Below are 27,146 nucleotides of genomic sequence, written 5' to 3'. Positions count from 1 at the left end.
ACGCAGAGAGGTCAAATGGCAGTAGAAAGTACTTAGTTAAAGGTAGACCCCTAAGTAGCATTTTAGTACAGAATGATGTTGGGCTCCAAGTCCCTAGTTGTCTGAAAGTGGCTATGGAAGAGGATTAGGTAGTAAAGAATGCATATGGCATGCTAGTCTTCATTGTTGAAAATAAGAGTAAGGAAATCATGCTGCAGATACAATATACAAAACTTTAATCAGACTATACTTAAAAAAAAGCTTTATTTGTCACATGCATATCCCATCATACAGCAAATTGTAATGTTTGAGCCCAAGACCAACACAGTTAGAGGATGTGCTTGAACACTTGTGGAGTACTGCATGCAGGAAGGATGTGGGGACTGTGAAGGTGCAGGTCACCAGTATTAGAAGGTAAGCGCTATAAGGAAAGATTGGACAAACTTAGGCTGTTCTCCCTAGCACATTCAAAGCTAAGATGAGACCCGATACAGGTTTTTTAAAATTATAAGCATAAATTGGATAGAGTAGGAATTGTTTCCACATGGTAATTTCAAACACCAAAGTTTATGTTTTAAGCTGGGGGGAGCAGGTTTAAAAACGAAGATTGGTATTTGCCTGAAATGGGTTTCCGGGGTTCTAGTGAAATCACAGAATCTGGGGGAGTTTAAGAGGATTTTGATTAAAAACATGAATATTAAGGGAATAGGGGGATGTAGATGATTTAATATAAATTGGCATCAAGATAAGCACAATATAGAGGACAGAATAACCTGTCCAGTGCACTACTATTCTATGTTCTATCTGTGTCCCATGGTTTGGATGTCTAAAACAGAGGGTATGGACTTAAGGCGGGGAGGGGGGTTTAAGGCAACCTGAGGGGCAAATTTTTCAAAGTTGGTTTCTGCAATGAGTTGCCACAGGAGGTAGCAATGATAAGGTATCTGAGCAGGTAATTGGCTGAGGGATAAACAGAAGATGAGACTTGCCTGTTACATGGTAGATAATCTGATCCATGTTTCCTTTGGCTCAGTCCAGCATCTTGTTGGACACTGATTGTTTCAGAAAATGTTGAATCAAAACAGAGCATTTGGAATAACTGTTGGTATAATAAAAGCTAACATATTTGTGAATTTCCTTTCATGATATTACACTAAAATGACTTCAACTAGAATGAAGTGTTTTATGTAAACACCCTCTCCTCCAGTTTCTTACTATCTGCTTTCTTTTGGAATTATTTTCAAAGCTATGATCTTATTACCTTACAGCCTTTGCTTGGTTTATTTACCTTAACAAACATTTGTTACATTTTGTCTACAATGATATGTTTAGTTCATCATCAGCTTGGGATGTTATTACCAGTGTAAAACAACTTCTCAGTTAATTAAATGTCAATTCCAATACCAAGGACAGTCATTATTTTAGATGTTGACAAAAACTTAGTTAAAGGTGTTTACGTGGTAAAATAGTACATACTTCCTTTTTCAGTAGTCAAACAGGTATGGCTCATACACCAACAGCTCAACAGCTGGCATGTTATGATTCTGCTTTAAAAAAATGTTGCATTACCTGTTCTCTCAGAGAACATCACACATATAATAAAAGTACTCTTTGCTATTGCACTCCCATGCTGATCTTCCTTGAGGCTAACATTTCTAATGCTTTAGTTTAAAAATAGAAAATTCAAAGAGTTGGTTTTAATTAAACACATTAAGATGAAACAACCAGCACAACAGTTGTTTAATTGCATAGTTTCATATTGTGGTGTGCATTATAGTTTTATTTCTGCATGAAAAACCTCAGTTTTGTAAATAAGGACTGTTAATAATCTTTACCTGGAATTAAAGACAATGATCTAGGAGAAAAATATTCATTTATATAACAGAGATTCAGACATCACTTTGCAGCTGGTGAACTTAATGACTGCACAGCTCTACATTGCCCTCCAAGAATTGACCATTCTTACTAATTTTTCAATGATTTTTAGCAGTCTTCTAAAGTAAGTAATCTTTTTCATCTTTCATACACCCAGCTTTCAGTGAATCAGATACCCATGATTCCATCACAATTTTAAATTTCCTTTTAAATGTTCTCCTGAGCAATTTCAGTGCTGAGAGACGTTGTTTATCAAGACCAATAATGACATGGGAGACACCTTCTTGCAGTCTCGTGACACACTTCGCGCCATGAAAACGCAGCTCCAAGACCCTCAGATCTAAACTTGTGTTGCGTATCCGTGTACTGTTGTCACCAATTCTGCTGTAGAAGTCAATATAAATTATGCAGCATCTGAACATACTTAGAGGTGATTTGTCCCAGAAGTACTGATGCTCCAGGTCAGCAATAGATGAGAAGGGCAATTCCTTTACTGGTTTATTCATTCTTTCGAAAACTTCTTGCAGCTGGATTTTATCAACATCAGCATAATAGCTGTCACCATAGCTATCATATTCTTGAGCAAAATGTTCTTCTGTTGAAGGTGACATATGAATCATATACTGAGGTTGCCAGGGTACAAAATGTTTCTTTTGCAAACAATCAACCAACCACTCAGCTTTCACAATATCATGCTCATTAGCAGTGACAAGGTTTTTAACACGGATATTGACAGTGCCCACAATGATGCAGTAAGTATCAGGTCCAGGATTCTGTACAACTAATCCTCCACATTCAGCTATTCCCTTTTCCAGATCAGCTTTAGGATAATGGTCAAGGCCATTTAAGACACAAAATTCAACATTTTCAAAAATATTCGAAACTTTGCTGATATTGGTTAGATCTTGGGCCTTAAACTGTTCTGCGATACCAATCAATTTTTTGGCTTTTGTCAAAACTTTACGCTTCTTCTTCTCTGGCTCATCATCATTTAGGTCTACATGTTTGGATGCAAGTTTCCCTGATGCTTTTTTATGCAGTTGACTCAGATCATGCAAGGTCATGCACTCATACCAGTGTTTATCATCTCTGATCTTCTCAATTCGTGGAAAACGCAATGTACAACCTGTTTTATACGCATCACTGTTTACAATTTCAGCTGCCTTAACTTGCAGAACGACCGAATTGCAGGGCTCAATGTAGACCTCTGGTTTTTCAGTACCACACAGAATATTTTCAGGAGGATCTTTTTTATGGTAAGGTTTCCAGTGATTAGCTAGTTTCAGCCCCAGGTCGTACAGTTCCTTCATTGTATATCCAGAGCCTACACGGCAAACTGAGTGAAAGACTGCCGGCTTCTCACCAGTTGAAGGAACTTCTGCAACAGCACACAGAAAATGGGACACCATTCCACCCCGATGACCTTTACCAAAGTAACCTCCAACAATCAAGATGTCAAGCTCATCCATCAATCCATCAACATATTCTGGTTTAATTTTCAACCAGCCTTCACCACGTTTGTCTGGTTTATAAACAGATAAAGGATCCTTTATCATGATTCCTTCTTCCCGTTTATCTATGGCATCATTCAAGGCATCAGCAACATCTTTTTTTGTTTTTATTTCTGTTTTTTCCACAACCTGAAAATGCCCTGGCACTTCTGTGAAGATAGTCTGAAGGATTTCATGTCTTTTCCTGAGAGTTTCATTTGCCATTTTCTGATTATTTACCATTAGCACATCAAATACACAGAAACAAGTTTGTAATTCTGAATCCTCCACCATTCTTTTGATATCAAATTTGTTTCCTTTCTGCATAAAGGTTTTTGTAACAGGGTTGTAAGCCATCATTTCTCCATCAAGGATGCAATTTTGCACTGTGCTCTTGAAGGCATTATGAATAAATGGTGTGAGAGATCCTTGTAATGGTGAAGCACCGAACTGTTGGCTGTAATCATAGCTATTACGTGAAAAACATTTGTAAATATCTCCATCTTTGTGAAGCTGCATACGCTCCCCATCTAATTTAGTTTCTAGGTAAAAACTCTGATTGTGCATTAACTTTTCAATGTTTTTCATATTAGCAACACCAGCAAGCATTGGCTTAAAAGCAGAAAACAACATTATGGAGACATCACTGAGAGATACACTGGGATCATGGAGCTGTCTGCAAACTTTTTCCAAATCTGTTGTCACGCTATGAAGCTCTACAGCATCTGGATGGAATAACTGAAGTATAGTTTGTTGACTGATGCCTAACTTCATGTCTTTCAGGATCATACGAATAAGCCACTTTTGTTCCAATGCAGAACTCTGACAGATTAACTGCAACAGGCTCTTTTTGACTAAATCTTTTCTCTTGACAGCGTTATTAAGTGCAATGGAGTCCAAATGCTCATTTACCCCACAAACAGTCAACGTGCCTTTATTTGGACACCTCTGTTTCAGAACAAAATACGCAATCACAGCAAAATCACCTGCCTCTCCATATGAGGTTGATGGAGCTCGATAGTTCAAGAGTTTCAGAGCATCTTTTCCCTCTTTTGGCAAACCAAGAACTTCAATGTAAAGTTTTGCGAGCATTGTTTCTTTAATGCCATATGCCATCCTCTCCCTCTCCAGTTGAGGAAGTATCAGGCGCAGTGCTGGGTAAAAAGAATCAGTGGTGTCTAAATCATTCTTATGAAGAGCATTATGAAATTCTCTCCATGAATCCAGAAAGTCTTTGAAATACTTGTTTTTTTCCGGTCTGGATTTAGTTTTCTGTATTTTTTCCAAAGTTGAACAGAGATCACTGAAGGGAACTTCAGAAGCCACAGTTTTTACTGGTGAACTGCGCGACACAGATGCTGCAGACATGATCAAATTATTGCACTCAAAGATGTGTAATCTGAAAATTCAGAACATAATAGTTGATAATCATTTTGCTTTTAAGACAAAGTGAAAAAACACAGAAAAATCTGATTTAACACTCTGGTTTTAAATTCATTTACAGTATATTCAGTTTCCTGCTGTCATGGACTCCCTATTTGAACATCATAAATTCATGACCCAGACAACAAATGCTGGGAAAATACCCATGAGTCACATTGCAGATACATCCTTTTACCACTAGATGTGGTTTCTAAATCTATCAATGGTATAACCAAGGACTTCAGCAAAACTTTATACCGATTTTCTATAAATAATGCTACTGGTAAAATAATCAATTTGATGCAATGCATGACATTTGGACATGCAGACAACGATGCTGAGTTATCAGTACCGTGAGCTTTTCCTGCTTCCAGCCCTGATGGAATAGCTGCACAGACTGCACCTTCGAGTATTTCTGACGTTACTTTCAGATGGTACAATTTAGAATATATTCCCTCCTCCCTACTTCTTTTTTCCCCTTAATCACCTTTCAAGAGGGAAGAAGAAAGCTTCCCAGTATATAGATACATGAGAGAGGGCTGGACAGAGGCTCATAGATGATAAATGTAACTATCTTGGGATGGGGTGGGAGGGAGGTGTTTAACAATGGACAGGTTGAGCCATGAGGGATGTGAGGAGAGAGGAAAAGTGACCAAAGATAGAAAAAATCCAGGTTCATGAGTGTGTGTGAGTCAGTGTGACAGTGACAGAACACAAGGTGCAAATTACCTCAAATTAAAGTTATGTATGTGTGCATACCATTCAGCTGTAGTGGAAAGAGGTGTTCTTCCAACTTTCCATAGCAATTGAGAAGACCAAGGTCAGAGAGGTCAGAGGGAATGGAGAATTGAAATGACATGCAACCAGTAGCTTGGAGACTACTGTGCTCTGCAAAACATTTGACTTGTCTATGCTTGGCTTCACCAATGTGGAGGAGGCCACATTGGGAGCAGCGAATGCAGTAAACTAGATTCAAAGAGGTGCGTGTTAATCTTAACCTCATTTGGAAGGACCGTATGGTGGAACCGAGGGACAGGTAGGTGTTCACCTTTAATGGTGATGAGGGAAAGTGCCTGAGGATGGGTTAGGATGAATTGGAAGTGATGATTGAACTCAAGAGCCACAAGGGGAGATTCCCTCCCAGCAAGTGGGCTGAGGGTAAGATGAGAGGGGCAGCAATATTGCCATAAATAACGAAGAATTGTTTGTTGGATGTACTGACTAGTGGAGTGAAAAGGAATTCTTTCACTCATCTGAATGGTGGAGGGTTAGGAAAGAGGACAAGATAGAGAGGGTGGTCTAGTACAAAGGATTGTTGGATACAGGAACTGTCATAAGGTGACTTCTGGAGCACAGAAAATAGTGAAGGACAAAATGATGAATATGCTTGAGGATTCAAGACACAAAAGGCCTTAAAGGAGCTCAGGAGAGAGCAGGAATATAGTTTTGGGATAGCACGGGGGTTCCCAATCTGTTTTATGCCAACCAGCTTTACCGTTATCTGAGGGATCCATGAACTCCAGATTGGGAACCCTTAGGGTAGATGATCAGCCATGATTGTTTGATTTTGTGAACTCAGAGGCTGAAGTCTTCAGGTAGGAAATTAGTTATTGATTATTGTTTGGGTTGTGGTGACGCTATACATCTTGAAAGAAATAAAAGCAAATATTAATTACTGACAAGATTTAAAAGATGATTTTATGCATAAGTACTACTGAATGAAGAACACACGTTTTAAATAAAGATCTCAAAATATTTTCACACAACACGCAATATTATTGCATTGCTGCTGTCACTAACCAGTACCTTGAATACATATGGCGAGAACAAATGGGTGTTTTGACGTTGAGTACCACTCGACTGGCTTAATGGACTAATGGAATTTTGCTGAGGTAAAATGGTTTAAAATAATCCTTGAATGTTAGTGCATTTTTAAAAAAAATATTCATTTACGAGATGTGGGTGTCGCCAGCTAAGCCAGCATTTATTGCCCACCCCTAGTTGCCCTTGTGAAGGGGTGATGAGCTGCCTTCTTGAACCGCTGCTGTCTCAGAGGTGTAGATACACTCACAGTGCTGTTAGGGAGGGAATCTAATGATGTTGACCCAGCAACAATAAAGGAACGGCGAGACAATAAAATACGCTGAACGGATTTTGTACTAGACTTACCTAAAAAAGCTGCCCACCAAAAAATAGTTAATACATGTTCCCTTCCAGTGTTAGCAATCTAACAGTGATTTCGTCTCGAAGTTCACTCTTCAAAACTGTAGTCAAGACGGTACAGCAGATTAAAAAAGAACGGACTCTCAGACTGCAAGCGGGAAGCAAGGAGCAAACAAGTAGTTCAAACGGTTTACAAAAAGTAAAGTAAGGATTGGGAAGCGTACAACTCGACTTGTCAGGAGCAGGAATTACAAACTGGAGATCAGGGTTGTCTCACTTTGACCTCTTCCGTAAACGTCGCGTTGCATTGTGGAAGACCGGATGCTGTGGCAGCGACATTGCTGTCGTCACGTCCGGCATTTCACTTCGCCCGCAAAGATGGAGACGGTGAGTGTTTGAGGACTTTGGGCGCCGATGTCTGTTGGTCATTTTATGTGTGAGGGCAACGCACATGTTGGCGATTTACTGCTTCTCCCCCAGCCCCCTCCCTTCATCCAGGCGGCCTGGGACTGCGGCAAGATGAGGTTGGAGACGGCCGAGGCCGTGCGGTTGGCGAGGCTCCTCCGCTTCTTACCGCGGTCACAGACAGTCACACTCAGGTTCAGGTCCCCTGTCGGAAATAGGTATTTGCGGATGTTTGTATGTGCACAGTATAAACACTTAAATGCATGCTAAAATAAAGGGGAAAGGCTGCAAAATTGTGGATGGTTGTGTTAGATTTTAGATTTAAGGCTGCATATTTACTATCTTTTGCTGTAATTGAAAAATGGCATGTTCTGTGAATTCGTCAGATTTTGGTATTTAATATAAACTATTTATGAAGATACCTATCGGACAACACTTATGAGATAAGAGAGTGTAAATAAGTAGACTACTTTTTCTGGTAAATCAGAGTTTGGAGTTAAAAATAACAGTTGAAAGAACTCGGTATGTTAAGCAGCATCTGTGGAAACGAAAATTCGATGTTCGTAGTGAAATTCTGCACAAGGGCTGGGAGTACAGAGTGCAGCTAAATGGTGTGAAGAGGTAAATAGGCACTGGCAGGCGTTGGGTGAGCTGGGGAGGACGGGTAAATGGTGACGGACAGCTGCTGGTGAGTGACGAAAGAAGAGAAGAGGTAAAAGGGTCAGATGGAGTTGGGAATCGGAAATGCGGCATAGAGGCAGGTTAAAAGGTGATAAGTTTGGAATACTGGGTTGATGGAACAAGTTGTGAGAGGATATGTGACTCAGCATTCGTGTGTGAGTGATAGGCAAATGGAAGGAAGGAGAGCTTGTGTGCATTGTGAGAGAGAATGGAACACAAGGGGTGTGAGCTACCTGAGACTGCAAATTCAATGTTTGTACCATTTGGCTGTTATTCTGGTTTGTGTTTGGCCTCACCTTGGAGTGGAGAATGCTGAGCACAGATGGGTTGGTGTGGAGTTGCAATGGCATGAGCCAGGAGGTTGGCATGGGCAATGAGAACAGAGTAACACATACACTTACTCCACATTTGGTCTCCATGATATTCTGAATAAATAAATAAATGTGGCCTCTTCTCTATGCAGAGCACTGAATGCAGTAGGTGAGGTTGGCGAGGTGCATTTAGACATTTGCCTTTGTTTTAGGTCTCTGGATAATTTGTCTTCTCATTGAGTCTTGTATATTCTTCAAGATCTAAGATGCCTACTGTTTGATAATTATGCTATTAAAAACAAATCCAAGTTTATCTGTAGTGGTAATTGTACAATGTTACAAGAAATTGAATATTTACACTTGATGAAAATGAAACTACTGAATGTGCTGGAAACCTTTATCAAAAAAAATGAAAAATACTGGAATCACTTAAATGATCTTTAATATGTAAAAAGATAAACACAGTTAACATCCTGATCGAAGACCAGAAGAACAGTTCCAGTTAGTTGCCTTTCATTGCATACGAGCAGCATAGGACAAGAGAAACCTTGTCCAATCCAACCTACGTCTCCGTGTCTGCATTTAAATCTGATCACTTGTTTTTCTCACTTTACCAGTTCAGTTCCCTTCTACAAATACTAATTAATGTGCTGACCATCTCCAATGCATTTCATGCTTAAAAACAAATAAGTTCATGACATTGCTTGAGTTACAAGGATCCTGTGAGAGCCACGTGCAGAAATCCTTAGTGACAGGTGAGGTACCGCAGGCTTGGAATAGCTATTGTTGTTCTGCTGTTTAAGGAAGGCTGTGAACATAAACCAGGAAATTATAGACTGGTGTGCCTGACGTCAGTGGGAAAGTTATTGGAAGGTATTCTAAGAGGCCAGGTATGTGTATTGAGATAGAGAGGGACTGAGTAGGAATAGGCGACATGGCTTTGTGTGTGGTAGGCGTGTCTGACCAATCTTACAGTTTTTTGAGGAAGTTACCAGGAAAGTTAATGAAGGCAAGGCAGTGGATTATGTTGACCTGGACTTCAGCATGGCATTTAATGAGGTCGCACATGAGAGATTGGTCAAGAAGGCTCAGTCGCTCAGTATTCAAGATGAGGTAGTAAATTGAAAAAGACATTGGCTTTGTGGAAGAAAGTGATAGCAGATGGTTGCCTCTCTGACTGGAGGTCTGTGGTTAGTAGAGTGTTGCGGGGGTCGGTCCTGGGTCCGTTGTTGTTTATTGTCCAGATCGTTGATATAGATGACAATGTGGATCAGCAAATTTGCAGATTACACCAAAATTGGGGATGCAGTGGACAACGAGGAAGACAATCAGAGTTTGCAATGGAATCTGGACCAGCTGGAAAAATGGACTGAAAAATGGCAGATGGAATTTAATGCAGACAGGTGTGAGGTATTGCACTTTGAGAGGAGCAACCAAGCTAGATCTTGCGCAGTGAACGGTAAGGCACTGAATGGGGTAGGACAAAAGGGTCTGGGAATAGAGGTCCATAATTCATTGAAAGTAGCATCGTGGGTAAGACCATAAGACATAGGAGCAGAACTAGGCTATTCAGCCCGTCAAGTCTACTCCGCCAGTCCTTCATGGCTGATCCCAGATCTCACTTAACCCCATACACCTGCCTTCTTGCCACATCCTTTGATGTCCTGACCAATAAGGAAACTATCAACTTCCACCTTAAATATACCCACAGACTTGGCCTCCACTGGAGTCTCTGGCAGATCATTCCACAGATTCACTACTCTCTGGCTACAAAAATTCCTCCTTACCTCTGTCTAAAAGGTCACCCCTCAATTTTGAGGCTGTGGCCTCTAGTTCTGGATACCCTGACAAGAGGAAACATCTGTTCCACATCCACCCTATCTAGCCCTTTCAACATTCGGTAGGTTTCAATAAGATCCTCCCCACATTCTTCTAAATTCCAATGAGTACACTGACTCAACACTCCTCATATGTTAACCCCATCATTCCTGAAATCATCCTTGTGAACCTCCTCTGGATTTTCTCCAACGCCAACACATCCTTTCTGAGATACGGGGTCCAAAACTGTTGACGTTACTTCAGGTGCGGCCTGACTAGTGTATTCAAAGGTTCAGCAGTATCTCTTTGCCTTTATATTCTATTCCCCTTGAAATAAATGCCAACATTGAATTTTACTTCTTTACCACAAGCTCAACCTGTAAATTAACCTGGGAGTCTTGCAGGAGTTCTCTTAAGTTCCTCTGCACCTCTGATGTTTGAAACTTCTGCCCATTTACATAATAGTTGGCATTATTGTTCCTTTTACCAAAATGTATTTTCATACATTTCCCAACATTGTATTCCATCTGCTACTTTTAAGACCTGCTGCAATCACATTGCTTCCTCAGTACTACCTACCCCTCCACCTATCTTCGTATCATCTGCAAACTTTGTCACAAAGCCATTAGTTCCATTATCTAAATCATTGACAAACATACTGTCCTCTGAGGAACACCACCAGTCACTGGCAGCCAACCACTTGCTGCCTCCTGCCTGTCAGCCATTCCTCCATCCATGCCAGTATCTTTCCTGTAATGCCGCAGGACTTTATGTTGTGAAGCAACCTCGTGTGGCACCTTATCAATTGCCTTCTGAAAATCCAAATAAATGACATCCACTGCCTCTCCTTTGTCCACCCTGCTTGTTACTTCCTTGAAGAACTCCCAACAGATTTGTCAGGCAAGTTTTCCCTTCACAGAAACCATGCTGACTGACTTATTTTATCATTAGGCTCTAAGTACCCAACCTCATCCTTAATAATACTTTTCAAAGCACTGAGGTTAGACTAACTGGTTTATAATTTCCTTTCTTTTGCCTTCCTCCCTTAAAGACTGGAGTAATATCAAGTGATTCTGGAAAGATCTTGACCAATGTATCTGTTATCTCTTCAGCAACCTCTCTCATCCTCTGGGATGTAGTTGATTTGGTCCAGGTAACTTAACCACCTTAAGACCTTTCAGTTTGCCTTGCACATTTTCCTTTGTAATAGCACTCACTCCTGCTCCCTGACACTCACGGACCTCTGGCACACTGCTAGTGTCTTCCACAGTGAAGACAGATGCAAAGTACCCATTAAGATCATTTGCCATTTCTTTGTCCCTCATTACTCCCTCACCAGCATCATTTTTCAGTGGTCCAATATCAACTTTCACCTCCCTTTTACTCTTTTTTTAACTGAAAAATAACTGCTTTATATTATTGGCTAGTTTGTCCTCGTGTTTCATCCTTTCCCTTATAGTTGCCTTTTTGTTGGATTTTAGAAGCTTCCCAATCATCCAACTTCTCACTCACTTTTGCTACCTCATATGACCTTTCCTTGGTTTTTATGCAGTCCTTACCTTCCCTTGTCAGCCATGGTTGCATACCCCTGCCATATGAGTACTACTACTTCTGTGGGACATATCTATCCTGTGCCTTGTGAACTATTTGCTGAAATTTCAGCCATCTCTGCTCTGCCATCATCCCCGCCAGTATCCTTCTCCAATCCACCTGGGCAAGCACCTTTTTTGTGCCTCTGTAATTCTCTTTATCTATTGCGATACTGATACATGTGACTTAATGTTTCTCTCTCTCAGATTGCAGTATGAATTCAATCATATTATGATCACTATCTCCTAAGGGTACCTTTACATTAAGCTCACTCATAAGATCTGGGTTATTACAGAGCACCCTGTCTAAGATGGCCTTTCCCCGAGTAGGCTCAAGAACAAGCTGCTCTAAAAAGCCATCTTGTAGGCATTCAACAAATTCTCTCTCTTGTGATCTGACACTAATCTAATTTTCCCAATCCCCTTGCTTACTGAAGTCCCCTATTACAATTGTGTTATTACCCTTATTAAATTCCTTTTCCCGCTCCCTTTGCAATCTTAACCTCACATCTCAGCTACTGTTTGGAGGCCTATATGTTCCCATCATATATTCCCATCATGTTTTGTTTTATGCACAACATGCTAGAGGAACTCAGCAGGTTGGGCAGTATCCATAGAAATGAACAGTCAATGTTTCGGGCCGAGACCCTTCGTCAGGACTGAAGAGGGAAGGGGCAGGGGCCCCCTAAAGAAGGTGGGAAGGAGAAGGCTGCTAGGTGCCAGGTGAAAGACCAGTAAGGGAAAAGATCAAGGGGTGGGGGAAGGGACAGGCAGGAAAGGTGAAGAAGGAATGTAAGGGGAAAGCACTGTGTAGTAGAAGGAGGCGGAACCATGAGGGAGGTGATAGGCAGCTGGAGGAGGAGGCAGAATGAAACTGGGATGGGGGGAGGGAGGGGGAGGGAATTACCAGAAGTTGGAGAATTCAATGTTCATACCAAGGGGCTGGAGACTACCCAGATGAGGTGATATGAGGTTTTGCTCCGCCAACCTGAGTTTGGCCTCATCATGGCAGTAGACAAGGCCATGTATGGACATACCCGAAAGGAAATGTGAAGCAGAGTTGAAGTGGGTGGCAACCGGGAGATCCTATCTGTTGTGGCGGACGGAACGGAGGTTCTTTCCCCTTGTACTCCTTCTTCACCTTTCCTGCCTATCCCCTACCTGCTTCCCCTCCCCCACCACTTGATCTTTCCCCTTACTGGTTTTTCACCTGGCACCTACCAGCCTTCTCCTTCCTACCCTCCCCCCACCTTCTTTATAGGGCCCCTGCCCCCTCCCTCTTCAGTCTTGACGGTCTCAGCCGGAAATGTTGACTGTTCATTTCCACGGATGCTGCCCGACCTGCTGAGTTCCACCAGTGTGTTACTTTGACCCCAGCATCTGCTGAGTATTTTGTGTTTATGTTTTGTTTTACCCATGCAGTTTCTTAACTTCACCCACAAAGAGTCAACATTCTCTGATTCAATGTCACCTCTTTCTAAAGATATAATTCTATCTCTTACCAACAGATCCATACCACCGCCCATGCCTTCCTTCCTGCCTGCCCTATCGATACAAAGTGTATCCTTTGATGTTAAGATCCCAACTAAGGCCTTTTAGCCACAACTTTTATATGCCCATAACGTCATACTGACCGAGAGAGTAGATAGTCGTAAAGAAAGCTTGTGGCATATTGACCTTCATCAAAGTATTGGGTTGTTTTGTAAGACGTTATTGAGGACTAAGTTGGGATACTGTGTGCAGTTTTGGTCACCTACCTCAGGAAAGATGTAAATAAGATTGAAAGAGTACGGATGTTGCTGGGTATGGAAGACCTGAGTTATAATGAAAGATTGAATAGGTGATAACTTTATTCCATGTAATGTAGAATACTGAGGGGAGGTTTGATAGTGGGTTACAAAATTATGAGGGGTATAGATAGGGTAAATATACGCAGGCTTTTTCCACTGAGGTTGGGTGAGACTACAATGAGAGGTCGTGGTTTAAGGGTACTCAGAGGGTGCAGAGAGTGTGGACTGAGCTGCCAGCGCTAGTGGTGGATGAGGTTTTGAGTTCAATGTTTAAGAGAAGTTTGGATTGGTACATGGATGGGAAGGGTATGGAGGGCTATGGTCTGTGTGCAAGTTGATGCAAAGATACTGGATTGCCTCCTGTTAATTCCCTATCCCTTGGTTGGATAATTTGTACATTTGACCACTGTAAATCACTAGTGTATTAACACTGAAATGTTACATAATTTCAGTATTAACATTGTCACATTAATTATACATAAATTGCAGTTAGTAGTATGAGCTGAGCTTCAGTGTTCAGTCTAAGCTGTGTATTTTGTTTATCACTAGTAGTAGAGACCTCAGTAGTAAGTCAGTAGATCATCTATAGAACCCGTGTCTGTCTTTTGATTAGATGATAACTGATCCTCTTCCACTTGTTTCTTTCCTCTCCTTTTGTGACATTTTTCTGATAAGTGCCTGTTTTTAATAAGTAGGTCCATTCCAATATTTTTCCTGAATATCCAAGAGCTTTTTGAGCTGGCATATTGTATAGAGTTATTAGATGTCTGTTTGAAGCGTGGGTGTATTGTTTGTTACATTGAGATTGGAAAGTATCTTTCATAACTAGAGGTTATATAATAATGGTCAAATAATAAAGCTTTGTATTGGTTTGCAATGTGAATCTTAAGTTATGGAGATAGGGTGGCAGGGATTAGTTCAAATGTGACTTTTTGATTTTTAGAGTGATATTTTAAAAATTAATCAAATTTATTGCCTTGCAATTGTGCTAGCACATCATAAACACAACAAATTCTGCAGATGCTGGAAATTCAAAGCAATACACACGAACGCTGGAGGAACTCAGCAGGTTAGGTCAAGTTATGGAAATAAATAAACAGTTGAAGTTTCATGCCGAGATCTTTCTTCAGGACTGGAAAGGACGGGGAAAACATCAGAGTAAAAAGGTGGGGGACAGGGGAAGGAGGACTAGTTAGAAGGTTATGGGTGAGGTCAGGTGGGTTGGAAAGGTAAGGCTGGATATGAGCGGAGAATGGACCATAGGAGAAAGGGAAGGAGGGGGGCACCAGGGAGAAGTGATAAGAGGTGAGAGGCCAGAGTAGTGGAACAGAAGGGGGAAGGAAGACATTTTTTACTGTAAGAAGTCGATGTTCATGCCATCTTTGGAGGCAACCCAGATGGAGTATGAGGTGTTGATCCTCATCATGGCACAAGAGGCCATGGACTGAAACATCGGAACAAGAATGGGAATCTGAATTAAGATGGTTGGCCAGCATGATATTCCACTTTTTGTGGATGAAGTGCAGGTGCTCGACAAAGCAGTCTCCCTGTTTACAGTGGGTCTCACCAATATAGAGGAGGCCACATCGGGAGCACCAGATACAATAGATGGCCCCAGTAGTTCACAGGTGATGTGTTGTCTGAAAGGACTGTTTGGGAAAGCCTAATCCTGGGAACAGGTGCGAGGGAGATGAAGGAACTGAGAAAAGGGAAAAGCATTTTTACAGGAGCCATAAATTGACTTTACCGATTCCCATGGGTATCTTGACTATACTTCTTCCCACCCATCTTCTGTAAAAATGCTGTTCTTTTTTCTCAGTTCCTTTGTGTATGCCACATCTGTTCCGGGAGGCTTTCCTTTCCGGGACATAAGAGACATCTGATGTCTCCAGGACATCAATCTTCATTTGAAGAATGGTGTTTCCTTTCCTCCACCATTAATGCTGCCCTCAAGTGTCCTCCATTTCTGCGCACACCCCACCTTCCCAGTGCCTTAACAAGGATAGAAATCCTCTTGTCCTAACCTACCACTCCATGAGCCTCCACATCCAGCACATCATTCTCTTTAACTTCTGACACTTCCAGAGGGATCCTATCACCAAACACATCTTTACTTCCCCTAGTCTCCATTTTCCACAGGAATTGCTTCCTCGTGACTCCCTTATCCATTCGTCCCTCCCCACTAGTCTCCCTCACCTGTGTTCAGGGCCCTAAATAGTCCTTCAGGTGAGGCAACATTTCTCGTGCAAAACTGTTGAGTAATCTGTTGTATACAGTGCTCCTGATTTGGCCTCTACATTGGTGTGGCCTGTCACAAATTGGAAACTTAGTGCAATATAATTTTTTACATCAATTATATATTACACCACAAAAAATAAATAAATTAAATCCAACTTTATCTGATCAGTGTTTCCGATGTAACCAAGAAACTGGTACATTTTTACATTCTACATGGTCTTGCTCTAAAATTCAACCTTTTTGGACAAATTTAAGACTTTTATTGGAACAAATTACGGGAATAAAACTCCCTCATAATCCAATATTACTTTTACTAGGTGATATTGAAGGGACAAAACCAAAACTCAAACTTAATAAATATCAGAAAGAATTTATAAAAACTGCGCTGGCTGTAGCCAAAAAGGCTATTGCAATTACTTGGAAATCAGATACATATTTAAGTATAGATTGTTGGAAAAAAGAAATCTATGGCTGTATTCCATTAGAAAAAATTACTTATAACTTAAGAGATAAATATGAAACATTTTTGAAAATCTGGGGCCCTTATTTACAAAAGACAGGATTAAATATATAGGTGCTCTGAAGAGAAAATTAATGGCTACTTGGGGAAAGAAATAAATATATATACTAAAGTTATTAAGAACTCCATGGAGCATGTGGAGACCTACCAACAACCAGGCACTTTTTCTTTCTTTCTTTTCTTTCTTTCTTAATTTTTTTTATATAGGGTAGTTAGGGGGGAGGGATTAAGGGGAGGGGGGAAGGGTCACATATCTTTTTTTCTTCACTTGTAATCATTTAAAAATTTAAATAAAATTTAGAAAAAAAAAACAAATTGGAGACTACTTAGTCAAGCACCTCAGCTCCATCTGACGCAAGTGTAAATTCATTGGCTAAACATTTTAATTCTGGTTCACATTCGGTCCACAGCTTCTAGTGTGCATGGTGATGAGGCCATTCTCAGGGTGGAGGAGCAACACCCGTACCTGATGGCATGAAGATTGATTTCTCCTTCCTGTAAAATAAAAAAATCCCTCCTGCCTCCCCTTTTCTATTCCACATTCTGGCCTCTTATCACTTCTCACCTGCCTATCACCTCTCCTGGTGCCCCAACCCTTCCTGTTCCCCCATAGTCCATTCTCCTTTCCTAACAGATTCTTTCCTCTCCGTTCCTTTACTGTTTCCACCCAGCAGACTTCACCCTGTCACCTTCTAGCTATCCTCCTCTCCCCTCCACATACCTTTTTAGTCTGACATCTTCCCTTGTCCTTTCCAGTCTTGAAGAAGGGTCTCGGCTCAAAACGTTGACTGATTATCCAGTCACGCTAACAAGTAATTCAAAAGCAACTTACACATTAAATCTTTAAAGCAGAACTGTCAAATAATTTAATGGCCTGTAAATTGCCCCAAGTTACTGCAAATAGAATCTCAGCATTTTTTAATGGAACCACCATCTCAGGATACAGCACCTCTAAAAAGTATTCACCACCCCCCCCCCACGGAAGTTTTCATGTTTTAGTGTTTTGCAACATTGAATCACAGTAGATTTAATTTGGCTTTTTTGACACTGATCAACAGAAAAAGACTTAAGTGTCAAACATCTCAATGAAATGAACTAAATTAAACAAATATAAAACACAAAATAATTGATTGCATAAGTATTCACCCCCTTAAAGTCAGTATTTAGTAGATGCAACTTTGGCAGCAATCACAACCTTGAGTCTGTGTAGATAGGTCTCCATCCGCTTTGCACATCTGGACACTGCAAGTTTTCCCCATTCTTCTTTACAAAACTGCTCAAGCTCTGTCAGATTGCATGGGGTTTGTGAATGAACAACCCTTTTCAAATCTGGTCACAACTTCTCAATTGGATTGAGATCAGGATCTGACTTGGCCACTCCAGGACATTAACTTTGTTTTTAAGCTATTCCTGTGTAGCTTTTGCTTTATGCTTGGGGTCATTGTCTTCCTGGAAAACAAATCTTTTCCCACATCACAGTTCTCTTGCAGACTGCATCAGGTTTTCCTCCAGGATTTCCCTGTATTCTTCTGCATTCACTCTACCCTCTCCCTTCACAAGCCTTCCAGGGCCTGCTGCAGTGAAGCATCCACACAGCATGATGCAGACACCACCATGCTTCACGGTAGGGACGGTGTGTTTTTGATGATGTTCAGTGTTTGGCTTATGCCAAACATGGCATTTAGTCTGATGGCTTAAAAGCTCAAATTTGGTTTCATCAGACCATAGAACCACCTTCCAGCTGACTTCAGAGTCTCTCACATGCCATCTGGCAAATTCTAGCTGAGATTTCATTTGAGTTTTTTTTCCAACAGTGCCTTTCTCTTTGCTACTTTTCATAAAACTGTGACTGGTCCTGCCGAAGGGTCTCAGCCCGAAACATTGACTGTACTCTTTTCCATAGATGTTGCCTGGCTTGCTGAATTCCTCCAGTATTTTGTGTGTATTGACTATGAAGCACCCAAGCAACATACAGTTGCTGTATGTCCAGTGTCTCCCATCTCAGCCACTGAGGCTTGAAACTCCTCCAGAGTCGTTAATAGATCTCTCGGTGGCCTCCCTCACTAGTCCCCTTCTTGCACCGTCATTCAGTTTTTGAAGTCAGCCTGCTCTTGGCAGATTTACAGCTGTGTTGTATTCTTTTCATTTATTGATGATTGGCTTAACTGTATGCCAAGGGATATTCCGTGACTTGGAAATTTTCTTGTATCCACTTCCTGACTTGTGCTTTTCAATAACCTTTTTGTGGAGTTGCTTGCAGTGTTCTTTTGTCTGCATGGTGTAGTTTTTGCCAGGATACTGACTCACCAAACACAGGTGTGTTTTTGCTGCAATCAATTGAATTATTTTGTGTTTTATATTTGTAATTAATTTAGTTCACTTTGTGAAGATCTCATTTCAATTTGACAGGAAAGAGTCTTTTTCTGTAGATCAATGAATTGAATTGACTTTATTACTTACATCCTTCATATACATGAGTAAAAATCTTTATGTTAGGTCTCCGGTCAATATGCAATGTGCAATTTATAGTAATTTATAATAATATGTACAACAGGACAGTCAGCATAACATAGAAATACAGCATGAATCAATCAGTCTGATGGCCTAGTGGAAAAAGCTGTCCTGGAGCCTATTGGTCCTGTCTTTTATGCTGCGGTACCGTTTTCCCAATGGTAGCAGTTGGAACAGTTTATGGTTGGAGTGACTTGGGTCCATAATGATCCTTTGGACCCTTTTTACACACCTGTCTTTGTAAATGTCCTGAATAGTGAGAAGTTCACATCTACAGATGCACTGGACTGACTGCACCACTCTCTGCAGAGTCCTGCGATTAAGGGAGGTACAGTTCCCATACCAGGCAGTGATACAGCCAGTCAGGATGCTCTCAATTGTGCCCCTATAGAAAGTTCTTAGGATTTGGGGGCCCATACCAAACTTCTTCAACCGTCTGAGGTGAAAGTGGCGCTGTTGTGCTTTTTTTCACCACAGAGCCGGTATGTACGGACCATGTGAGATCCTGGGTGGTATTTATGCCGAGGAACTTAAAGCTGTTCACCCTCTCAATCTCAGATCCATTGGTGTCAATAGGGGTTAGCCCATCTCCATTCCTCCTGTAGTCCATCCACAACCAGCTCCTTTGTTTTTGTGACATTGAGGGAGAGGTTGTTTTCTTGACACCACTGTGTCCTGGTGATGACTTCCTCTCTGTAGGCTGCCTCATTATTATTAGAGAGCAGGCTAATCAATACAGCATCGTCGGCAAATTTAATTAGCAGATTGGAGCAGTAGGTGGTGACACGGTCATGGGTATACAGAGAATAAAGGAGGGGGCTTAGGACACAGCCCTGAGGGGGACCTGTGTTGAGGGGCAAAGGTGAGGGAACCCACTCTTACCACCTGGTGACGATCTGACAGGAAGTCCAGGATCGAGCTACACAAGGCAGGGTGAAGGCCGAGGTCTTTGAGCTTCTTGTCAAGCCTGGAGGGAATTATGGTGTTGAATGCTGAACTGTAGTCCAAGAACAGCATTCTCACATAAGCAAACACGAGGAAATCTGCAAATGCTGGAAATTCAAGCAACACACACAAAATGCTGGTGGAACGCAGCAGGCCAGGCAGCATCTATAGGGAGAAGCGCTGTCGACGTTTTGGGCCAAGACCCTTTGTCAGGACTAACTGAAAGGAAAGATACTAAGAGATTTGAAAGTAGGAGGAGGAGTGGAAAATGTGAAATGATAGGAGAAGACAGGAGCGGGTGGGGTGAAGCTGAGAGCCAGACAGGTGATTGGCAAAAGGGATACAGAGCTAGAGAAGGGAAAGGATCATGGGATGGGAGGCCTAGGGAGAAAGAAAGGGGGAGGGGAGCCCCAGAGGGAAATGGAGAACAGGCAGAGAGAGAAAAAAAACTAAATATATCAGGGATGGGGTAAGAAGGAGAGGGGCATTAACGGAAGTTAGAGAAGTCAATGTTCATGCCATCAGGTTGGAGGCTACCCAGCCAGTATATAAGGTTTTGTTCCTCCAACCTGAGTGTGGCTTCATCTTGACAGTAGAGGAGGCCGTGGATAGACATATCAGAATGGGAATGGGACGCAATTAAAATGTGTGGCCACTGGGAGATCCTGCTTTCTCTGGCGGACAGAGCGTAGGTGTTCAGCGAAACGGTCTCCCAGTCTGCGTCGGGTCTCACCAATATATAAAAGGCCACACCGGGAGCACCGGACGCAGTATACCACACCAGCCGACTCACAGGTGAAGTGTCGCCTCACCTGGAAGGACTGTCTGGGGCCCTGAATGGTGGTGAGGGAGGAAGTGTAAGGGCAGGTGTAGCACTTGTTCCGTTTACAAGGATAAGTGCCAGGAGGGAGATCGGTGGGAAGGAATGGGGTGTACGAGTGGACAAGGGAGTCGCGTAGGGAGCGATCCCTGCGGAAAGCAGAAAGGTGGGGGGGGAAGATGTGCTTTGTAGTGGGATCCCGTTGGAGGTGGCGGAAGTTACAGAGAATTATACGTTGGACCTGGAGGCTGGTGGAGTGGTAGGTGAGGACAAGGGGAACCCTATCCTGAGTGGGGTGGCGGGCGGAAGGGGTGAGGGCAGATGTGCGGGAAATGGAAGAGATGCGTTTGAGAGCAGAGTTGATGTCCATTGTCCATTCATTCCCCCCCCCCCCCCCCCCCATCCCTTCCCACCGATCTCCCTTCTGGCACTTATCCTTGCAACCGGAACAAGTGCTACACCTGCCCTTACACTTCCTCCCTCACCACCATTCAGGGCCCCAGACAGTCCTTCCAGGTGAGGCGACACTTCACCTGTGAGTCGGCTGGAGTGATATACTGCGTCCGGTGCTCCCGGTGTGGCCTTTTATATATTGGTGAGACCCGACGCAGACTAGGAGACCGTTTCGCTGAACACCTACGCTCTGTCTGCCAGAGAAAGCAGGATCTCCTGGTGGCCACACATTTTAATTCCACGTCCCATTCCCATTCTGATATGTCTTTCCATGGCCTCCTCTACTGTCAAGATGAATCCACACTCAGGTTGGAGGAACAACACCTTATATACCGGCTGGGTAGCCTCCAACCTGATGACATGAACATTGACTTCTCTAACTTCTGTTAATGCCCCCCTCCTTCTTACCCCATCCCTGATTTATTTAGTTTTTTTTCTGTCTCTGCCCATCACTCTGCCTGTTCTCCATCTCCCTCTGGTGCTTCCCTCCCCCTTTCTTTCTCCCTAGGCCTCCCGTCCCATGATCCTTTCCCTTCTCTAGCTCTGTATCCCTTTTGCCAATCACCTGTCTGGCTCTCAGCTTCACCCCACCCCCTCCGGTCTTCTCCTAACATTTCGCACCCCCCCCCCCCCCCACTTTCAAATCTCTTACTATCTTTCCTTGCAGTTAGTCCCGATGAAGGGTCTCAGCCCAAAACATCGACAGTGTTTCTCCTTATAGATGCTGCCTGGCCTGCTGCGTTCCACCAGCATTTTGTGTGTGTTGCTTCTCACATAAGCATCCTTCTTTTCCAGATGTGTAAGGACGGCGTGTAGAGCTGTGGCTGTTGCGTCATCTGTCGATCGGTTGTGTCAGTAGGCGCATTGTAGGATCCGGTGTGGGTGGCAACATACTGCAGATGTAGTCCTTGACCAGCCTCTCAAGGAATTTGCTTTTTATTGAGGTGAGTGGGACAGGACGCCAGTTGTTCAGACATGTTACCTTGGTCTTTTTAGGTACAGGGACAATGGTGGATGTTTTGAAGCAGGAGGGCACTCTACACTGGGAGAGGGAGAGATTTAAAAATGTCTGTACACACACACAAGTTGTGTTTTGCACATCCTGAGTACCCACCCTGGGATGCCGTCTCATGCCAAAAAAAGCCAAATTAAATCTACTGTGATTCAATGTTGTAAAACAGTAAAACATGAAAACTTTGAAGCGGGGTGAGTATTTTCTATAGGCACTGTAAAGACTTTGCCTCCATAGTTGTGTGGCAAAGAATTCCACAGATTCACCACTGTTTGCTTAAAGAAATTCCTCCTCATCTCCATTCTAAAAGGATGCTTCTCTGTACTGAGGCTGTGTTCTCTGGTCTTAGACTCTCTCATCATAGGAAGCATCCTCTCCACATCCACTCTATCAAGGCCTTTCACCATTTGATAGGTGTCAAGGAAGTTGCCCCTCATTCTTCTGAGTTCTTGTGAATAGAGGCACAGAGTCATCATATGCTCAATAATTTTGCCACTTTTATTCTCTTACTTTGTCCAGTATGTTTTCATCAATGATTTTGTTATGTCTAAGGTCTTTTGGTCACTGTTATTTTGTTGTCTTCACTGCCCTGTTAGTTCTTTATTCATGATCATTTCAACTCCTTTAGCCCTCAGGGACCCATGTATAATTTTTGTTACACTTCCTATTTACTATGTTATAGAAGCACTAATTTTATTTTGTTATCTTTGCTAATTAACTCTCCAGATTTGCCCAGGAGACGTACAAGCAAGCAATTTTAAAATTCAGTATTTGAATATGATTGTAATGGTGTCATTGGAGACCAGCATAGTGACTTTGTAAATTTATTTGCATTTCATAAATTTTTAATTCACCAACTCTTCTTAGATGTGAACTTTTGTGACTTGTACTGTGCTTCAAAATACAAAAGCTTAGAGATGCTGAAAATCTACAATTAAGCCAGGTTTAGTTTCTGGTTGGAGAATTGGTTAGTGTTTCAGATTGATGCTTACCTGACTTGACCTGGCAATAACAGCAGGCTCACTGCATTGTGGTTGGTTCTTACCTGCACTGAAATTACCTGGTAAGTCGTTTAGTTCTATAAAATTAATCCAACAAGTTACAATATGATTAAAGCAAGCAAATTACCTGTATTAACCTAGATGTGGATGCAATTATGAAATACTCAGCCCTGTTCACTGTAAATCCTTTCTGCTTCTTGGAACATGCTAAAATTGAAAATGCTGTCTTCTAGGTGAAAAATTGTTGTCATACTCATTGAATTCTGTTAAGATGATGGCATGTCTCTATGGGGCCAACCAAAAGTGTTGTCACTTTAAAACCGTTTTCACAATTGCAAGACACTGCTGCACATTAAGAATTGCCAATCTATCCCATCAATGGTTTGCTTGATGGTGGAGGAGCTGGACCTGATATAGATCATGTTGCTGCACGCTACAGAGAGGCGTCGCAGTTGGTGTGTGAAGGTGGTGTGCAGTATAAAACTGAATGATTATTTTACTAATGAAGGTAAAATTAGATGCCCTAATTATTGTTCCCTCTGTGAAGGAAAATATGTCATACTTGTTTGATCTAATAAAAACATTGCTAATTTTAGTGGTACCATCAAGTGTAAATCAATGGTGAAGTCTTGAGTCCCGTGGAACCCTGCAAACAGCTTCAAGCCCTAAAGAAGCTTCTATCATAGAAATTATAATTTCAAACAGCATGCAAACAGACAATTTGGCCCAGCTTGGCATCAGCCATCAAACTTCCATTTTTTTGCCATATTGCGATCTATTGTCAACTTCATAATTCAACCACTCCTGCAATTTAACTTAACACTGCAAACATTTTTGGTTTGGGATACCTTGCATGAACAGCTGTCTTCAGATCATGCCAAAGCATCTCAGTTGGGTTAAGTAAACACAAAGTACACTGCAGATGCCGTGGTCAAATCAACACGCACAAACAAGCTGGATGAACTCAGCAGGTCGGGCAGCATCGGTTGAAATGAGCAGTCAACGTTTTGGGCTGAGACCCTTCGTCAGGACTGATTGGGTTAAGGTCTGAAATGTTACTTGGCCATTCCAAGACACGCATTTTCTTCTTTTTAAATCATTCTGTTGTTGATTTACTGTTGTTTAATTCATTGTTTTGTTGCATCATCCAAATTCTATTAAACTTAAGGTGACGGACCTCTACCCTGACATTCTTCTGTAAAATGTCTTGATACAATCGATAACGATTTTGAATTCATTGTTCCCTCAATGATTGAAAGCTGTCCAGGCCCTGAGGCAGCTCCAAACCCTGATGCTTCTTCCACCATGCTTCACAGTTGGGATGAGGTTTCACTGTTGGAGTGCAGTGCCCGTTTTCCTCCAAACATAAACAGTGTGTATCTCTGCCAAAAAGTTCAATTTTGTTTCACCTGTCCACAGAAACATTGTAGAACATCCAGGTGGTCTTTTGCAAACTTGAGATGTGCAGCAATGTTTTTTTTGGAGAGCAGTGATTTCTTCTGGTGTCCTTCCATGAGCACTATTCTTGTTCACTGTTTTTCTTAAAGTGGGCACACGAACAGAGACTTTAGCAAGTTCTAGAGATTTCTGCAGTCTTTTTTGCTGTTACCCTTGGGTTCTTTTTCACCTCCTTCAGGATTGCACGTTGTGCTCTTGGTGTGATCTTTACAGGACGCCCACTTTAGGGAGAGTAGCAACAGAACTGAATTCCCTCCATTTGTAGATAATCTCTCTTACTGTGAACTGATGAACTTGGGTCTTTAGAAATGCTTTTGTAGCCTGTAACCTTTTCCAGCTTCATACATCTCTACAATTCTTCTAAGGTCCTCTAAAAGTTGTTTTAATCAATGCATGACACACATAAACAGAATATTCTTGAGAAAAGCAGGCTTTGTCAGTAACCTGACTTTGTGTGTCTTTTTTATAGATCAAGGCACCTCTACAACTCACACATCCGATCTCATCTCATTGATTGGAACTCCTGACTCCAAATAGCTTTTGTAGAAGGCATTACCCCAGAGGTTCACATACCTTTTAGAACCTAAGCTGAATGTTTAAATGGTGTACTATGTATTGACAAAGAACTACAATTGTTTGTATGTAACAAATAAGAGAAAATCTGCAGATCCTGGAAATCTAAGCAACACACACAAAATGCTGGAGGAACTCAGCAGGCCAGGCAGCATCTATGGAAAAGAGTGAACAGTCAACGTTTCAGGCCAAAACCCTTTAGGACGGGAGAAAAAAGGATGAGGAGTCAGAGTTAAAAGATTGGGGGAGGGGACAGAGAATCACAAGGTGATAGGTGAAACCGGGATGGGGGTGGGGATGAAGAGCTGGGAATTTGATTGACGAGAGATATAGGGCTAGAGAAGGGGGAATCTAATACGAGAGGACAGGGGCCATGGAAGAAAAAAAAGGGGGGAGGCGATGGGCAGGGAAGGAGATGAGGTGAGAGAAGGAAAGTGGGGTGGGGAATGGTGGGGGGGGGGGGGGGGTTCATTACCAGAACTTCAAGAAATCGATGCTTGTGCCATCAGGTAAGGTGTTGGTCTTCCAATCTGAGTATGGCCTCATCGTGACAGTAGAGGAGGCCATGGAATGACTATCAGAATGGGAAGTGGAATTAAAGTGGGTGGGCACTGGGAGATCCTGCTTTTTCTGGTGGATGGAACATTGGTGCTCAGTGAAGCAATCTCCTAATCCACTGTCAACACTGCCGTCAATTGCATCACTTCCATTTCATGCATGTCTGCTCTCACCCCATCTCCTGCCACTCTACCAGGGATACGGTTCCTCTTGTCCTCACCTACCATCCCACCACCCTCTGTGTCTAGCACATAATTCTCTGTAAGATCCGCCATCTCCAAAGCTTATCTTTACCCCTCCCCCACTTTCTGTTTTCCACAGGGATCACTCTTTTCTCCATTTGTCCCTCCCTACTGATCTCCCTCCAGGCACTTATCCTTGCAAGTGGAACAAGTGCTACACCTCCCTTATCGTCATTTGGGGCCCCAAACATTCCTTCCAGGTGAGGCGATACTTCCCCTGTGTCTGGTGCTCCCAGTGTGGCCTCCTGTATATCAGTGAGACCTGATGTAGATTCAGAGATCACTCTGAACACCTACACCCTGCCAGAAAAAGCAGGATCTTCCAGTGGCCACCCATTTTAATTCTACTTCCCATTCCGATATGTCTACCCTTCTCTACTGTTGTGATGAGGCCACTCTCAGGTTAGAGGAACAACACCTTGTATTCCGTTTGGGTAGTCTTCAACCTGATGGCATGAACATCAATTTCTCAAACTTCTGGTAATGCCCCCCTCCCCCCTTGACCATTACCCATTCTTTTCCCTCTTTCACCTTATCTCCTTCCCTGCCCATGGCCTCCCTCTGTTGCTCCTTACCCCCCCCCTTTTCTTTCTTCCATGGCCTTCTGTCCTCTTTTATTAGATTCCCCCCTTCTCCAGCCCTGTATCTCTTTCACCAATCAACTTCCCAGCTCTTCATTTCACCCCTCTCCACCTTTTAACTCTCCTCATCTTTTTCCTCCAGTCCTACTGAAGGGTCTCAACCCAAAACATCGATTGTACTCTTTTCCATAAATGATGCCTGGCCTGCTGAGTTCCTCCAGCATTTTGTGCGTGATTAGTTTAGGCAGATAGTGTTTGTTATTACTGTGACTTAGATGAAGATCAGACCACATTTTATAAGCAATTAATGCAGAAAACCAGATAATTGCAAAGGATTCGCAAACTTGCTGTGCTCAGTTCTGGTCGCCTCACTACAGGATGTGGAAACCATAGAAAGGGTGCAGAGGAGATTTACAAGGATGTTGCCTGTATTGGGGAGCATGCCTTATGAAAACAGGTTGATTGAACTCAGCCTTTTCTCTTTGGAGCGACAGAGGATGAGAGGTAACCTGATAGAGGTGGATAAGATGATGAGAGGCATTGATCGTGTGGATAGTCAGAGGCTTTTTCCCAGGGCTGAAATGGCTGCCACAAGAGGACAGGTGCTTGGGAGTAGGTACAAAGATGTCAGGGGTAAGTTTTTTACTCAGAGTGGTGAGTGTGTGGAATGAGCTGCCGGCAACAGTAGTGGAGGTGGATATGATAGAGTCT

The 27,146-nt window shown here is 42.4% G+C and overlaps 2 protein-coding genes across 8 annotated transcripts in view; one reads left to right on the top strand and one right to left on the bottom strand.

Moving 5' to 3' along the window:
* Nucleotides 1–224: 224 nt before the first annotated feature.
* On the bottom strand, nucleotides 225–7,234 carry LOC140726597 (DNA ligase 4-like). The gene is made up of 2 exons (XM_073043184.1): nucleotides 6,936–7,234; nucleotides 225–4,743 (listed from the first exon to the last, which is right to left on the bottom strand). The coding sequence occupies exon 2, from the start codon at nucleotides 4,710–4,712 to the stop codon at nucleotides 1,974–1,976; it is 2,739 nt and encodes a 912-aa protein (XP_072899285.1). The 5' UTR covers nucleotides 4,713–4,743; nucleotides 6,936–7,234; the 3' UTR covers nucleotides 225–1,973.
* A 38-nt stretch (nucleotides 7,235–7,272) lies between these two features.
* Nucleotides 7,273–27,146, top strand: part of LOC140726594 (protein ABHD13) — a 32,054-nt gene continuing 12,180 nt past the window's right edge. For 2 of the 7 annotated variants that reach the window (XM_073043178.1, XM_073043174.1), the window contains exons 1-2: nucleotides 7,276–7,316; nucleotides 21,806–21,954. The gene's annotated coding sequence lies outside the window, so the exon portion shown is untranslated. Of the gene's footprint in view, nucleotides 7,317–13,260; nucleotides 13,294–14,573; nucleotides 14,593–21,805; nucleotides 21,955–23,037; nucleotides 23,086–23,975; nucleotides 23,995–27,146 lie in introns of those variants that run through there. The other 5 variants (XM_073043179.1, XM_073043175.1, XM_073043176.1 and 2 more) reach the window with 5 other exon arrangements.

This window comes from Hemitrygon akajei, chromosome 4 (genome assembly GCF_048418815.1).
Source record: "Hemitrygon akajei chromosome 4, sHemAka1.3, whole genome shotgun sequence".
Taxonomy (NCBI): Eukaryota; Metazoa; Chordata; class Chondrichthyes; order Myliobatiformes; family Dasyatidae; genus Hemitrygon; species Hemitrygon akajei.
The sequence above is the reverse complement of the archived record's forward strand: the minus strand, read 5'-3'. Positions and strand labels throughout refer to the sequence as shown.

Excerpts from the sequence above, each read along its gene's own strand:
- LOC140726597 (XM_073043184.1), bottom strand. The coding sequence starts at position 4,712 with ATGTCTGCAGCATCTGTGTCGCGCAGTTCACCAGTAAAAACTGTGGCT.